Source organism: Emys orbicularis, chromosome 4 (genome assembly GCF_028017835.1).
Source record: "Emys orbicularis isolate rEmyOrb1 chromosome 4, rEmyOrb1.hap1, whole genome shotgun sequence".
NCBI classification, from domain to species: domain Eukaryota; kingdom Metazoa; phylum Chordata; order Testudines; family Emydidae; genus Emys; species Emys orbicularis.
Window position 1 is genome coordinate 43,498,024 of NC_088686.1, and position 15,970 is coordinate 43,513,993.

General features: G+C 47.5%; 1 protein-coding gene across 1 annotated transcript in view; it reads right to left on the reverse strand.

Annotated features, from left to right (window-relative positions):
- Window positions 1–15,028, reverse strand: part of IFT43 (intraflagellar transport 43) — a 49,775-nt gene extending 34,747 nt beyond the window's left edge. The window contains exons 1-2 of the mRNA XM_065404376.1: window positions 14,978–15,028; window positions 13,794–13,886 (exon numbers count right to left, since the gene is read on the reverse strand). Of these exons, the coding sequence (XP_065260448.1) occupies window positions 13,794–13,886; window positions 14,978–15,028 (144 nt within the window). The remainder of the gene's footprint in view (window positions 1–13,793; window positions 13,887–14,977) is intronic.
- Between the last annotated feature and the right edge of the window lie 942 nt (window positions 15,029–15,970).

The following is a 15,970-nucleotide window of genomic DNA, read 5'->3' on the forward strand; positions in this document are numbered from 1 at the left end:
TTCCCCATACATGCAACCTTGACCCTCCTGCTCAGATCCCTCCACAGCTCTACACAATCCCACAGACAGCCTACAGCCCATGTCCCCCAGACATACAGCCTCTGCACAGGCACATTCAAAAACACCTCATGTGTCTGATGAGTTACATGAATGCTGCCAAAGAGTCAAGGGGACAGAACCGAGGGGAGGACCCAATACCTCCAGCCTCTGCCCCAAATCCTGTTTCCCAGAGTACTTGGGTTTTAATCCCAAACTATTAAGGTCAACATTCAGGTTCAAGGTTGCTTCAGCTCAGGCACCCAACCTTAGAGGGTACTTCTGAAAACATGCCCTGGTCTATCACCAAGACATGACTTCACTGTGTAATTGGGATTTAACCCCACTGCTTCACCCACCTTACAACCTCTCCCCACTGAACACACAGACCATGTGGCTCTTAATGTCCAGAACACTAACCCTCCACTATTCCCACAGCTCCTTTATTTCTGTTGCAATAAACCCAGTAATCCTTTCAGGATTACCTACAAGGAATATTCAGCCACAGTGATGGCCAGGCCAAGAATCAGTTGAGGATCATTGGCTGTATCTTTGTCTATTTGCCTGTAAAGTACCATAACTAGGTTAGTGTACCATATACATTTTTTAAAATAATAATTTACATTTATTCATAGGTTTTAAGACCAGAAGGGACCACTGTGATTATCTAGTCTGACCTCCAGTAGAACTCAGGCCAAAGGACTTAAATGCCTAATTGAAATATTCATATTTTTTAGAAAAAAAAAAAAAAATCTAATCTTGATTAAAAATTTTCCTGTAAGGGTGAATCCACCACATCCCTTGTTGCAATCATTAATTAATTATATAGCATCATTTATCTAAAAATTTCAAAGTGTTTTACAAATTAAAATGTAAGCATCATGTCACACATCACCAAAATACAGCCACTTCTGAGATGGATGTGGCTGCCCCAAGCAGCCCTAAATAAGAACTCAAGACAAAACTAAAAAGAATGTAATGTCCAGTTGAAACTTCACATGGAATTTAGGGATACAGTTCTGGTGTATTGGCCAAATTCCAGCCTAGATACCCCAATTTTTATGAAGTAGGATGTAGGATTTTTAATGACCAAAAGTAGTCAAGACCTCTGTGCCCCTAACTTCATAGTTAGGTGCCTAAATAAATGAATGGACTTTCAAAATGATGAGCACCCAGCAGTTCTCAATTGGTGTCACCCTGGTTTATTGGTGGACAACTTTCTAGTGTAGCTTTTCCCATTTCTTGGCATGCTTATAAAATACTTTTTTCTCTTTAGCCTCTTTGGCTGCATTAATTAGGGGCTGGTTTACACTACAAAGGTTAGGTCAGTTTAAATACATCGTCCAGGTCTACAAAAAATTTCACACCCGTTGCAACATAATGAAGCTGACCTAAGTCCTGGTGTAGACACTGTTAGGTCAACAGGAGAATTTTTCCATTAACCCAGCTACTGCCTCCTGGACAGGGGGACTTACTACAGTGATAGAAGAAATATATGTTCACACCTCAACTGCTAGCAGAGGACCTCACCCTCCCTGATTGATCTAACCTCGTTATCTCCAGACTGATTCTTGCCTGCATATTTATACCTGCCTCTGGAAATTTCCATTACATGCGTCTGACGAAGTGGGTATTCACCCACGAAAGCTTATGCTCCAATACATCTGTTAGTCTTAAAGGTGCCACAGGATTCTCTGTTGCTGTCTACCTATAGTGGCACAGCTGCAGCTGTGCTGCCATAGCATTTCTAGTACAGACATAACCTACTTCGGTTTTCTTGTTGCCCTTAGCTCTTTCCAAGTTTTAACTAAATTATATATTCTTGTTCAGATACCCATTTCCAGAAGCTCTCTTACCTTCAGTCCCTGGAAAATGTCCTTTGCACAATGGTCATGGCTTGGTCCTTTAATTTTTTTTTTTCCTACAGGGATTCAGTCTGCTGTATCTTTGTGATGGTGCCTTTTAAGGATTCCCCAGACCTCCTTCCTCACCAGTAGAGTTTAAATACAATCTATTGCATGTTGCTCACTGCCCCCCCATAATTACCTGAATCCTATTAGTCATACCTTGCTAGGAGTTGTGAACCCCTATTCCTCACTACTATTCTCAGTTACTTCCTCTTCCTTGTCAGATAGAATTACTGCTATGGTGGCTTCTCCTCTGCTCCCTACGTCACTGGGGGGGTGGGGTGGGGTGTCCAGACTCCTATTTATCTTGTGCCTCTACAGCTGCAGAGGTAAAGGAGCTTTGTGGGTGCTGGAAGCACCTCAACTGCCTCTCTTTGGAACTTGAGGAACAGGCAATCCTTTCAGAGAGATGATTAGTGTTACAGAGGCAGGTTATGGATGCACTGGATCCTTCCCATAAACAGATGCTCAGAAGGGATTGGAGATGTGGATTCATTCTCCTTCATCATCACGACACCCCTTGGGAGCCATCAGCACTCTGTGCAGAAAATATGAACTCAAACAACACCAACAGTGTGTGTCAGAGGGCACATGGGCCTCAATCCCAACCTGAGAGGCCATGACGACAGGTCAGCAGTGGTCCATCCCATGTATCTCATACCTCCTACCCAACATCTGATAGAAGCACAAGACCCAGCTCCCTGCCCCAGGCAGTAGCTTTGGGGGGTGGAGGTCTGGTGGCAGGGGGGATTTTATGTAGATGCCTTGTTTTCATTTAACAACAACCACAGAGTGGAGCGAAAGAAGGGCCAGGCTTCAGTTTCAGTCTCCATAATAAGTCACCCAAGGTTCCTCTACAGCTAAGAAAAGCTGCCTCCTCAGAGAGGGCTCATGAATTAGTTTTTAATTATCACCAAACAAAAGAATTCTGACTCAAATAGCCCCAGTGCCTCTGGGCAGACACACAAAGAAACCAGTCTGTACAACCATCACACAGAACAAGACATGGGGAAGGCCTGATTCCTTGGTCTGCCCAAACCAACTCCCCTAGCTTCCTAGGATAATGGAGAGTGGTCCCCACTACCAGACCCCCTAGGGGCCTCCCTCTCTTTTATAAGACCTTTCTTAGAAAGCAGTAAAGTGCCTTTAGCAAATCAGTCTCCCAGGAGTTCCCAGGGGTATCCTAAATCCCTGGAGGACTGGGTCTTCACTTCTCCAGGACCCTTTTATCCTAGTAGACATTTACTTCCCTTTACTAGGAAAATTGGGTCAGAGGTGCATTAAGATGGCAAGGAACTCATTTAGGGCCCCAAAAGATCTCTACCACCTATCACAGGGGATAAGCAGCAGCAGCCCATGTTGTGCAACAGTTGTCAGGACTTCATGCCGTAAAACAACGGTCATATCCAGCTACGTAAATCAGGCCCATGTTTCTGTCCTTTCAATAAAGTACACATATTGAAGCATATGGCACCCGGCCCTGCCCTCCGATGGCTTATATCCTTCCCTCTCTCCTCACACCTATACATCAATTCACTCCCCCCAATGGCTTATCCTTTCCAACCCTGGGGTTACAGAACAATGTCCCTCCTCACCCCAAGGCTACACAGTAATGCCCCTCCCACCCATCCTGGTTATACACAAAAAGGTCCCTTTATCAGCTTGCTCCTCCCTAGGGCTATGTACTGGTAGCAAATGTTCTTATCCAGCTATACCCTGCCATCAGCTCCTTTAGTGGGTTCAGGATAGAAGCATTCAAAGCATGAAATACATGTGTGGAAAAATCTTTTAATAAAACTATTTCCCATGGGATTCCCAGTGTCTGTCTCCTCCCCACCCAGGGAGCTGCTGAGCAACTCAACAGCTAGGCCAGCTGAACAGGGAGGATGCTACAAAAAAGGCTGGGAAACGTGACTGATTAGAAGAGCTATTTTGGTGAGAATGAAGGAAGATGTCATTGAAAGGCCAATAGATAACCTCAACAGGCTGAAAATAACTGCCCTGCTGGCTGGCCACTTGGGGTGCTGGGGGGAGTGGGAGAGAGGCAATACAGGGCCTTGGGGAGCGCCAGGCCATATGATGCTGGGGCTCACACTGGGGAAGTTGGCCTAATTAGGGAACATGAGTTTAGTTGCATTTTTCAGATTCCTCCTGGAGAATCTGGCCAATTTCCAGCTGAGCAGGCCCAGGAATGGCTGGGAGTCCAGCATGTCTGCAGGCAACAGAGAACCACATGGAAAGAGAAGCAAGTCCACTTCAAAAGTATACAGGTGTAACAGCCCATGACTTCCGAAACACTGGCTCCCCTGTGGTGGATGATGCGTCTCCTAATAGCAGAGAATAACAGAATCCATGTAGCCAGCAGAATCTCCTGGACATGGCAAGTAAGTTCAGCCCAGTCCAGGACAAACATGTTTGCCAAGCAAATCTGGGATGGCATTCACAACTGAAAACACCACCAAGAAATACAGCCTTGGAGCTGGCACTTATTTCTCAGGCTCTGTTGAGATGCCTCTCGCTGTGAGAGCTATCAACTCCGACCCCCAACACCACACCAAACCATGCAAAGCTTTGGTAGCATGGCCCATACCAAGAGGGGTTAGCCTTAGCTGAGGGCTCCTCCATACTCAAGGATCATGGGGGACAGCAGAACCCTACAGAGCAAGAGATCTTCATTAGACTATTAGATCTGTGGGGCAGGGGCTGTCTTTTTGTTCTGTTTTTACATCACCTAGCACAATGGGGCCCTGGTCCATGACTGCGGCTCCTAGGCACTACCACAATACAAATAATAACTAATAAGAAGGATTGAAGTATCTTGTTGGAGCAAGACAGGACTCCTTCCGTTCTAAACTCCTCAGAGCAGGGGGTAATGGGAAAGCACCTAGCACAGAGCAGATGCTTCCTCGAAATAAATAAATAATCCCCCATTGGGATAAACCCACTGCTAGGCATATGCAACAGTGGACTCAAAAGCATCTTACTCAGACTTCTGTAACTCTCAGACTGGAATGCCGTAGGGTCAATATTTAGGTTCTGAGAAAGTTTGGGGGTGGCTAATGGAATCAGATTAGAGCTTACCATGTAAACAGGGCTAGGGACCCAAATACAGAGTGAGGTGCTTGAACAAGAACTGGGCAAGAAAACAACACTGTTTCACTTTCTGCTTTCTCTGATCCTGCAAAGTCTCACCCAGGTGAGCAAGCCTCAGTCACACTAGTAATGCTATTGATTTTAATGGGGCTCCTCACCTGCATGATCAGGCCCGTACTAAGTTACATATGTAAAGTACTTTGCTTTATATTCTCCTCACCTGTGTTTCCAACAACAGCTCACATTATTAATCATGATTGCATTCCTGATAATGACCAGCTTAATTTAAATAATAAAATAATAATAATAATAAATAGCACTTTTCCAGCTGCTTTACAAATACACCTCTACCCTGATATAACGCGACCCGATATAACACAAATTCGGATATAACGCGGTAAAGCAGTGCTCCGGGGGGGTGGGGAGACTGCACACTCCGGCGGATTAAAGCAAGTTCAATAGAACACGGTTTCACCTGTAAGGTGGTAAGATTTTTTGGCTCCCGAGGACAGCGTTATATCGGGGTAGAGGTGTATTAGTCAATCTCCACACAACATTATCTCCACTTAACAGAAAGGGATTAAGGCACAGATTGGAGAAGGAACTTGTCCAAGGTCACACACCAAATCTGTGGCAGAGCAGGAGCAGAACACAGGAGTCTTTGTTCCCACCCCTTTTCTCACTCCTCCAACACACTTTGCCCCTCCAGATTAACTGTGTTCTCTTCCTTGCCACAAAGCAGAGATACAGGGATAGACCCTTTATTATTCCGTTGACCAGCCTCTCATCCCTTTGCTATGTGTCCTAGGCAGCCTTGGAAAGCGCAGCCCAATGACTGGTTGAACCTGGCAGGCATTCAAATCTGAGCCAGGGGATGCAGAACACAGCCTAGAGCAGGCAGATGGATGGAGGGCAGGACTTCAGCAGGCACATTCACACAAAGAGCACAAATGCTGCTGGTTCAATAATCTTCAACTCCCAGTGGGGAACATACCTAATACAGGAAGAGCCCAGATTATAAACACTCAGTGCAGCCCAAAGGGAGTTCAGAGAAGGGCTATATGAGTCATCAGGGCAATGGAAGGGCCAACTTCAAACAGATGATTAAAGAAGCTAAGTATTTCAGCTTGGCTGAGCAATGACTAAGGGAGGGATGTATTGTAGCTGCAGAAGTCTGTGGTCACACTTGATAGTTAGGTTCCATTTATAATGGTCTTATAAAGGGTTAATAAATGATTAATAGAGATTATAAACATTTTATAGACACAAGTAATAGGCATTACAGATGGTTATAAGCAACTTACTGATCCATCAGACCCTACAGCAATTAACCATTTATTTTCCTGTTATAAAATTATTTATAAATGTAAACTCAATATAAAGAATGACCAGGTATCTGAAGGGTGTAAACCCTAGGGAGGGAAGGCAGGGATTTAGGCCAGGTGGTCCTAAAGTATTTCATAGTAATGATCACTTCTCACTAGAACAATCGCCTCCTTGACACCGCCTCTCCCTCGCATCACACAACATCTCTGTAGCAACAACTGCTCACATGGAAAAGTCCTGTCAGGAAAATATTGTTTGTTTATTTTAATGAAATGTAGCAGCCAGGAGGAGCTACCACCATGTGACCAACCAGCTCTCCACAGATTCCCAGCAAGTGCTCAGTAGGACCTGGCTTGGGAACCGCTGATCTAGGGTGATACAGGGGGATGTAATTGGATCTAACCAGACAGAATTAAGACTATGAAGATTTAGGTTGATTCTCTTCCCAGCAGCAAGAAGAAAGTCTGTGGAATCATCCCCCAAGGGAAGTTCCATCACTCGAGACAGTGAAAACTACTTGGGACACAACCCTGGAGCTTCTAACATACGGAACGATCCTGCCCTGACCTGGCAGGAGAATGGGTGAACTAGGTGGATCTTTCTTACCATTAACTGTTATGATACTATGAAAAGAAAATTGTGAATTGCAGTGCTGTTTCTCTCTCTACGACAGGCATCAGACCAATTGAAAGTAACGTCCTGTGGCCAGAAGTAATGAGGTGTGAGGCAGAGTCTCCTTCCTGGACTTTAGTCTTCACACATAATAACCCCTCCAGAATGGGACCTCATACAGGCTTTTGAGGATTGGAATAAAAAAGCCAAAGAAAGGGCTGATCCCCCATAGCTTTGATTCAGCAGACAATTGACAACTGAGGACCTGGTAACAGGTGGTGTTTGGACTGTTAGGTGGCAGACACAGTCATTTCTCTGTTGAGCTGACTCATGCACAGTAGATCCCATCACATGCAGAGGGCTTGACACCAAGCTGCTAAACACCCTCAACTCCGACTGACTTCAATGCAATCAGCACCTTGTAGGATCAGACCCAGAGGCACTGGCCTTAGGAAGAGATTCACATGGCACAGACCAATAAGATACTGTGTTTATCAGCTGGTATTTAACCAGATAGCTCAGGGAAGCCTTGGGAGGAAGGCAGCATCTGCTCTGAAAAAGACATTCCTGTTTGGAGAGGATGCAACCCATTTCCCCCTCACCTTTGGACCAAGACAGGAAGCACTCCTTCCAAGCTTTGGAGCTCAGCAGTACTGCTGGCAGTGAGGGAGAAGAAAGGAGGGCCACTCCAACTTCCCGCCAGGGCTCAGCCCTTGCAGAATGCCCAGCTCCTTCTGGCGAGGGGAGTGAAGACCAGCTAGGACATGCCATATTACCACTAGGGTATTGGGATGGTGCTTTCTCTTCTCTACCTTTCTTCAGCTAAAAGAAGCTTTTGCATATCTAATATATACAATAAGCAGCTTTAGCCAGGAGGACTGGGCAATAGCAACTCCTGCCATAGGCAGAAACTACACAAGACATATAGCCCAGAAGCTTTTCAGAAAATTCAGAAGCATTTCCAAGCTTTCCCCCAGGAAACAATTGCCCATTTGATGAGTTTCTAGTACATCCTGAACAGCAGTCAGGACTCCCTTTTCTAAATGAATGCTGTGAAATTTACAGGAATGCCTTTTAGTTATGGTAAATCCATACAGAAGAGCACTAGTGAAATTGCAGCTCCCTTCATGTAGCTCAGGAGCTCAGCACAAACCCAAACTCACCCGATTCCCTCCTGGCGAGAACATTTCCCAAGGAGCTGGTGCAGTGAGAATACAAGAGGTGCAACCAAGTTCCAGGGGCAGAAGAACATCACAGAAAGGGTACAGGCACACATCCTAGCTAGAACCCAGTTGGTCTATTGACTGGCCTCCTGATGGGCACCAGAAGGACTCTGTGACTCTTAAAGGGGAGCTTTCACACTAGGGCATCCTGCCAAGCATACCATAGATAAAATCAAAACCCAGTCTCTGGTTTGACACCCTGGTCACTAATTGCTGATATGTTTTTCAGTGAGGGCATAGCACCTTCCCAGCTCCTCTACTCCCATTGTCTTCAACATGGAATCAGATGTCCCCACCATTTCTGTGGCAACATGCATGACTGTGACCTTAGTGTAGGATGCATCAGCTAGGAAGGAGGGAAGTCCCTATGAAACAAAGAATAGCAGTAAGAGTCAAGGGAAAGCAGGCAAGTCATTGAGCCTGAGGCATGAGACTACTATATTTCATTCTCCTGTGTGAAAGTCCCTTTCAAGGCAATTTCCACTTGCATTGACAGGTTAGCTCTGCCAGTTTCCCTAGGAGAAGCCAGCATCTACCCAGAAGCCTCTAGTCCTACAAGGTCTACCTTTTCCTCAGTGTCTTCATCCTAGAATGATCAGCAGGGGGAAAAGAGAGAGAAAGAAATTTAAAAAAGAAAAGCCATGAAAGGCCCCCAACACTAGTCTCTGGATTTCAGCTTGGAACGAATACAAGCAACACCTAAAGGACACTGTGCGCCTGATTCTCCCCTGCCACACACCTCGTGTAATCATTCACACCTGGAGAGAGTGAGTGTCAACTCCCCCCATTCACAATGCTTACATTTTACATCTGCTATGTGTGGGTGTCAGTGAAACAGTCCAAGACAGGCAAGAGTTTGGTCATGCACGTTCAACTGCAAAGGCAGCAGGAGGCTGCCACAAACCAGATGCTTGTCCAGGGACTGCCTAAGAAGGAAGCCAAGTTACAAACAAGGCCAACAGAAAGTAGATAAAGTCATTTCTCCCTAAAGAATGAAAGGTCCCAAACCACACACAGGTGCAGGTTAGAGTGGTGAAAAGGGGGTTCTAGAGAATAAATACACCTGCAAGAACACCAGAGCCCAGAAAGGGTCCCAAGTCACACAATTGATTTATATATATATGCAGGAGGCTGCAGCTATGTATCCTAGAGCCACTGCCTCCTGAGTATGACCAGATCCCCTACAGTAACTGTAGTTCTGCATGATATATTACCCACACAGTTTTCATTCTTGGTGCACATGTAACACTGACAGACCCCGGTCATCAGCAGGTGAGATCAAACCTGGGATTTATGGAGCTAAATGCATGAGCCTCTACTGCATGAGCTAAAAGCCACACGGCCCTTAGCTAAGGCTGTAGCAGACTCATTAATCCCTAAGTGGTCTCAGTGCCACTAGAGGGGACAGAACACCACGCCATGCACAGGAGATTGGATTATTTCAGCTAGCAGTGTCCATTGGGGCCATGTGTGTGTCCTAGGTGCCCTCGTGCAACCCCTCCCCTCCCCCCCCACACACTTCCCTCAGGGCATAAAAGGCTGAGCAAGGCCCAACCATCCCTCAATTTCTTTGCCAGTATAGAATCCAAGTGGTATAGAACTCTATAGTAATGGGAAGAGGGAGCAGGTCATAGACTACATGTGAACATCACATCTAAAAACCACAGTTCCTGCAGAGTAAGTAACCTTTCTTTTTCGAGCAATTGTCCACGTGGATTCCACTTCTGGCTACTCCAAGGGAGGGGCCGTTATATCACATGCCCTGTCTAAGCATAGGAGAGGTGATACAAGGCATACCTCAAACCTAGCATACTGGTAACTCCAAAGCAGATGCTTTGGATATCACCATTTTCAATCTCTCAAGGATAAGTGACCAGTTACCAGGCCCAGCAATCAGTCACTTAGGGCATGGCTACACTTGCAGATGTAGAGCGCTGTGAGTTAAACCCGCCTTCGTAGAGCGCAGTAGGGAAAGTGCTGCAGTCTGTCCACACTGACAGCTTAAAGGGCACTGGCGTGGCCACATTTGCGGCACTTGCAGCGGTGCATTATGGGCAGCTATCCCAGCATGCAAGTGACTGCAATGTGCTTTTCAAATGGGGAGGGTGGGGGGGTGGACTGTGACAGGGAGTGTGTTGTGTGTATGTGGGGGGGGGAGGGAAGAGAGAGAGAGAGAGAGAGAGTTTTTGGGCTGCTGAGAGTGTGTCAGCATGCTGTCTTATAAGTTCAGACCCCCCCTCTCCCCTCCCCGCCTCTCTCTCACTCACTCAAAGCAAACAGTAAATGTTTGCTTTTTCTCAGAGCTGATAAGCAGCCGGCTTCTCCAAAATGGAGCTTTGAAAGGGCATTTCCGCATTCCTGCAGCCGATTTCACAACAATGACAAGAGTGGCCACTTGACTTAAGGGGATTACAGGATGTTTCCAGAGGCTGATCACAGCGCAGTAACGCAACATCTCGTTCACACTAGCGCCGCGGCGCTCCAATGGGGGCGCAGCAAACGTTATTCCACTCGCCGAGGTGGAGTACCAGCAGCACTGTAGCTGCGGAGTCAGAGTGCTCTACTTGCCTTGCCAATATGGACGGGGAGTGAGCTAGGGCACCCGGGGCTGCTTTATTGTGCTGTAACTTGCAAGTGTAGCCAAGGCCTTAGTCTTTGCCAAAGTAGCGGGTACCACAGAGCTAGTCAGTACTGAGGTGCACGATACTGAAGCTCTGAGTGCAGAGGCTACAGGTACTCAGTCATTCAGTGCCAGGGTGGGTACCAAGGGCAGCGCAGTCTGCCAATTGAGTGGGCACTGCACCTGCTGTTTTAGAGGTCAGCACCAGGACACCAGAAGGAGCCTTTCTAAGATTACGGCCCTTAAACAAATGAGCCCAAGACAAGAGTCTAGTGACTCAGGTGCTGGGGATGGTGACAAGTACCTTGGCTCATCTCTGGAGCAGTGCTCCTTTCTGCTGATCAGAAGTTGTTAACACTGATGTAGAAGTGGACAAATGAGGCTCTGAGCAGATGTTACCCAGGAGCTTGGGGTGGAATCTCAGCCCACCAGGGCACTAAGAGAGAGGCACCAGCAGATGGCTGAGGTCTGGCTGAAGCCTTCTCCTCAGTATGCGAGGAGGCTTGCAACAAATTCTCAAGGAGGAACAGCTTCAGGTTGGCTTCCCTCACACAGATTGCGCCTAGAAAAAGAGTGACAAATGGAACATCGCTCTGGGTGGACCCTTCTCCAGGGCAGTACTGTAATAACTGAGCCTACAAATCTACCCTCATTGTGAAAGTTCATAAAATGTCATAATAACCTATAACAAATGTGAATGGGAATAATGTGCAAAAGTGAGACAAGACAGACTGAATTAATCCAAACCAAAAAGCCTACTAATATAATTCAAGGACAGTGTTAAGATCACACCTGGTAAAGAAGAAAAGTGTTGTACTGGAAATCAGTGGACCCAAATTAGCGTGTCAGAAATTAAGCCTAATTGGTGAACAAAATAATGAAAGGATGGGCCATCACTCCCCTTTTGGGGTCCTTAAAATAGAAGACTTTGTGGGGAAAATCAGAAGCTGTCTGACAACAATGGCTGGGTGAGGGATGGATGGACCAGAAGGAATGAACTTCACCATCATGGCTGCCACCTGCATTGTCTCCTGGGACCCCAGGATTCGCTATGACCCATTGGGCCTTCATTGTCCTGATCCTGAAAAATGTCCTGACCAGACCTAGCCAGAGAAAGGGACCCAGATGACAATCTCCTCCACTGGGTCTGGCTAAATCCCAACCACCACCTGGGATGCGAGACTGTCACCTTCCCACATGTCCATTTTCTTCCCCATCTTATTTCTTCTTTTTCCTATCCTTCTCTTTTTGCCTTCGATCTCATAGAAGAGTTTGACTTAGCCAGCCAAGACTGTATATTCTGCATCTGTATATCACTGCTGTGAGCATATGACCAAAAAGAGGCAGCTAAATTCAATGCTCTAAGCAGCCTAAAGCTGGTACAAGGTTGCCAGGTCTCAGAGTGGCCGATAAGATTGTGTGCTGTGCCTGTGTTTTTCCAGCTGTGAGGTCGCAAGTGAAAGTCAATACCACAGACAGAAGCTGCATTTTCTATCATTGCTGTTCTTTTCTCTCCCCTATTGAATGGGTTTGTCTTGTTTGGTCTTCTAGCGAAGAGGACTGGACTTTAACATCAAGAGCAATAACAACAGCTCCAGCCCATCTCAACTAACTTCTCTTTCCCCCCCCCAAAAAAAAGAATAGTTATTACTATAGATTCTAGGACTGGAAGGGACCTCGAGAGGTCATCGAGTCCAGTCCCCTGCCCGCATGGCAGGACCAAATACTGTCTAGACCATCCCTGATAGACATTTATCTAACCTACTCTTAAATATCTCCAGAGATGGAGATTCCACAACTCCCTAGGCAATTTATTCTATCTTTAATACCATCTAAAAGACCGTCAAAGGGGCTGGCAGGGGGTTTCCTTCCACAAACTGTCTCCAGCTAAATGGAAAGGGAACAAGAGATGTTGTTAAAATAAAATCTTTATTTAACACTTTACATTTCAAAGGCTGTAACTGTTTTTCCTTCTTTTCAGTATCTTTAATAAAAGGTTTTAAAGATTTTTAATGGTGTATTTGCCATGTTCTAAGCAGGCGGAGGTCTCTGTACAACAAACTTTGTGTAAAACTGTTTAATGCTGGACAGTGACAGAATCACGTTAACACCTATAACTCTTTGGGCCCATATAGTCCATCAAAATTAATACAACAGCAGAGTAGGTACTGGGAATGTCCATCATTAATAGGCATCCAAGTGCCACGTGAAGGATGGGTCTTAAAGCTTCTGCTATAATGCTAGTACCCTGGGTAGGGGAGGGAACTCAAGTCTAACAAATTTAAGGAAAAAATTATATATAGTTTTTACTAACTAAAAATGTATTAATTAAGTCACTACCTCTTGTTTTAACTAACACCAGCACCGTGCACAGAGAAAGGGCAGACACTGCAGGGGTTCCATCTCACTGCCATGGATGGTAAGAAGGATTGAAGAAGGATGGTTGAGCCTCATCAGACCTTTATGCCCTGGGGTGGAACATGATGGCACCTAGGACACAAGACCAACAGACACGGCTGGCCAAAAATCTGATCTTGTGAGCATGAGGCACATGAGCAACAAAAGTAGAATTAATGTGGAAAAAGATCACTCGAAGAAAGCAGCTACATTCATCACACTGCTTTTTGTGAGGCACTCCTGTGCAGATCCTCAGATTCCCCCATACCAGCATGTTCCATATCACCATGCACATCTCTCTCATGGAAAATCATCATAGACCATGTCTGCCCTCCTCCCCAGTACAGTTACACATGTTGGAGACACTAGGACTGCACTCAGTCAGACATTTGACAGCACAGTAATGGGAAATACAGAATGGCACTGTGGGCCCCAGCAGTAAGAACAAGACTTAGTCGGGGTAGACCTACACTGGTGAAGCAGGACCCCACAAGACATGCAGAATCCTCTGTAATGGGCAATGTCGGATTTAAGTGGCACCTTAGGCTGCAGGCTTGTTATCCTGTCCATGGTACCCACCTCTCCAGTAGAAGTGGCAGAGGAATTCTTCCTGCTGAGACGATTCTCCTCAGGAAAGGAATCCTGGCGAGCTCGTCGGCCCATCTTGGCCATCTGGGGGGGCAGAGAGCACAGTTACTGACATCTTGCATCTGAAGAAGTGAGGTTCTTACCCACGAAAGCTTATGCTCCCAATACTTCTGTTAGTCTTAAAGGTGCCACAGGACCCTCTGTTGCTTTTTACAGATTCAGACTAACACGGCTACCCCTCTGATAGTTACTGACAGTAGCAACTTCAGGGCAGCAAGTGCATGGTGACGGAGAGAGAATCCAAATAACTTCCCTAATGCAACATTAGCACTGTACTGTAAGAATCACAAACAGGACAAAAACAATACAAGCACCAGGACCATCATTTGTTCACTGCTCACACAGCCATCTCTGGACCATTTTCCAAGTGGCCCCCTTTGCATGGTACACACTGCCTGAACTGATCTACAAGGCCAGTAAACTCTCCTCCAAGTCCCTTCTCCAGACTCACCTCAGCAGCAAGGGGCATTTAAAAAAAACAGCCAATTGGCAACAGCATCAGGGGCAGCTGGGGAGAGCCAACACTTAGATTTGTATAAGGACAAAATAAATCAGATGTAGATGAACGGCTGTATAGGGAGGATTGTATTCCTCTCCCCCAAGCCCTTTGGATGCCATGGGTCGTCTTTGACTGTACGTGATTAGAAACAGGGACTGGGGCTTCTCACGTGGTTAGTGGTGCCCCGGGTGGGGTCATAGAGGGCGGAACAGCAGAGCCCCGGGGTAAGGGGCACAACCCTCAGCGAGGGAACGGGCGGCGGGCAGAGCCCCCAGCAGGGGGAGGGAATGGAGGGGGCGGCTGCGGGGGGGGGGCAGCGCCCCCGGCAGGAGAAGGGGGGGCGGCGGCGGCGGCGGGGGGGGGGGGGCGCAGAGCCCCCGGCAGGGGGAGGGGATGTAGGGGGCGGTGGCGGGGGGGTCAGAGCCCCCGGCAGGAGGAGGGGATGGAGGGGGCTCGGCGGGGCCCGCTCTCGCAGTCCGCCCTGGGCCCAGCAGCGGGAAGCAGCCCTGCCCCCCGGGGAACGGGGAGAGATCCCCAGCGCCCTGCACCACCGCGCGGGCCCGGGGCGGGCTGAGCGCTCCCTGCTGGCTGCCCCCCGGGGACGGGTCCCTCTTACCCCGGCTGCCCCCTTGCGCGGCTCCTCGCCCAGCCCCAGCTCGGCCTCCATCCCGCAACTGGGCCTCGCTAGAGCTGGGCCGGGCCCGCCTCCAGCGTCCTTAACAACCAAACCTCGCCCACCCTTAAAGGGGCCGCCGCGGCGAGTGGGGACGAAGACGGCGCCAATGGGGTGAGGCCTCTGCCCTCCAGATGCTCAGACACCTCCCGCGCGGGGGAGGCCTGACACCCCGGGGAGGGGCTTTCCAGGGCCGCCAGCCTCCCTCGGCACCGCACTGCCCTCCCCATCTCACCCGCCCGCATTCTCTGGGGCTCTGTTATTAGGAATGGCAATATACAAAAACCTGTAGGAGAACAGTATCAGAGGGGTAGCCGTGTTAGTCTGGATCTGTAAAAAGCAACAAAGAGTCCTGTGGCACCTTATAGACTAACAGATGTATTGGAGCATAAGCTTTCGTGGGTCAATACCCACTTCGTCAGACGCATGTGTCTGACAAAGTGGGTATTGACCCACGAAAGCTTATGCTCCGATACATCTGTTAGTCTATAAGGTGCCACAGGACTCTTTGTTGCTTTTTGTAGGAGAACACTTCAATCTCCTTGGCCACACAATAGCAGATTTAAAGGTAGCCATCCTGCAGCAAAAAAACTTCAGGACCAGACTCCAAAGAGAAACTGCTGAGCTCTGTTGCTTTTTACAGATTCAGACTAACACGGCTACCCGTCTGATGCTGAGCTTCAGTTCATCTGCAAATTTGACACCATCAGCTCAGGATTAAACAAAGACTGTGAATGGCTAGCCAACTACAAAAGCAGTTTCTCCTCCCTTGGTGTTCACACCTCAACTGCTAGAAGAGGGCCTCATCCTCCCTGATTGAACTAACCTCATTATCTCTAGACTGATTCTTGCCTGCATATTTATACCTGCCTCTGGAAATTTCAATTACATGCATCCGACGAAGTGGTTATTCACCCCATGAAAGCTTATGCTCCA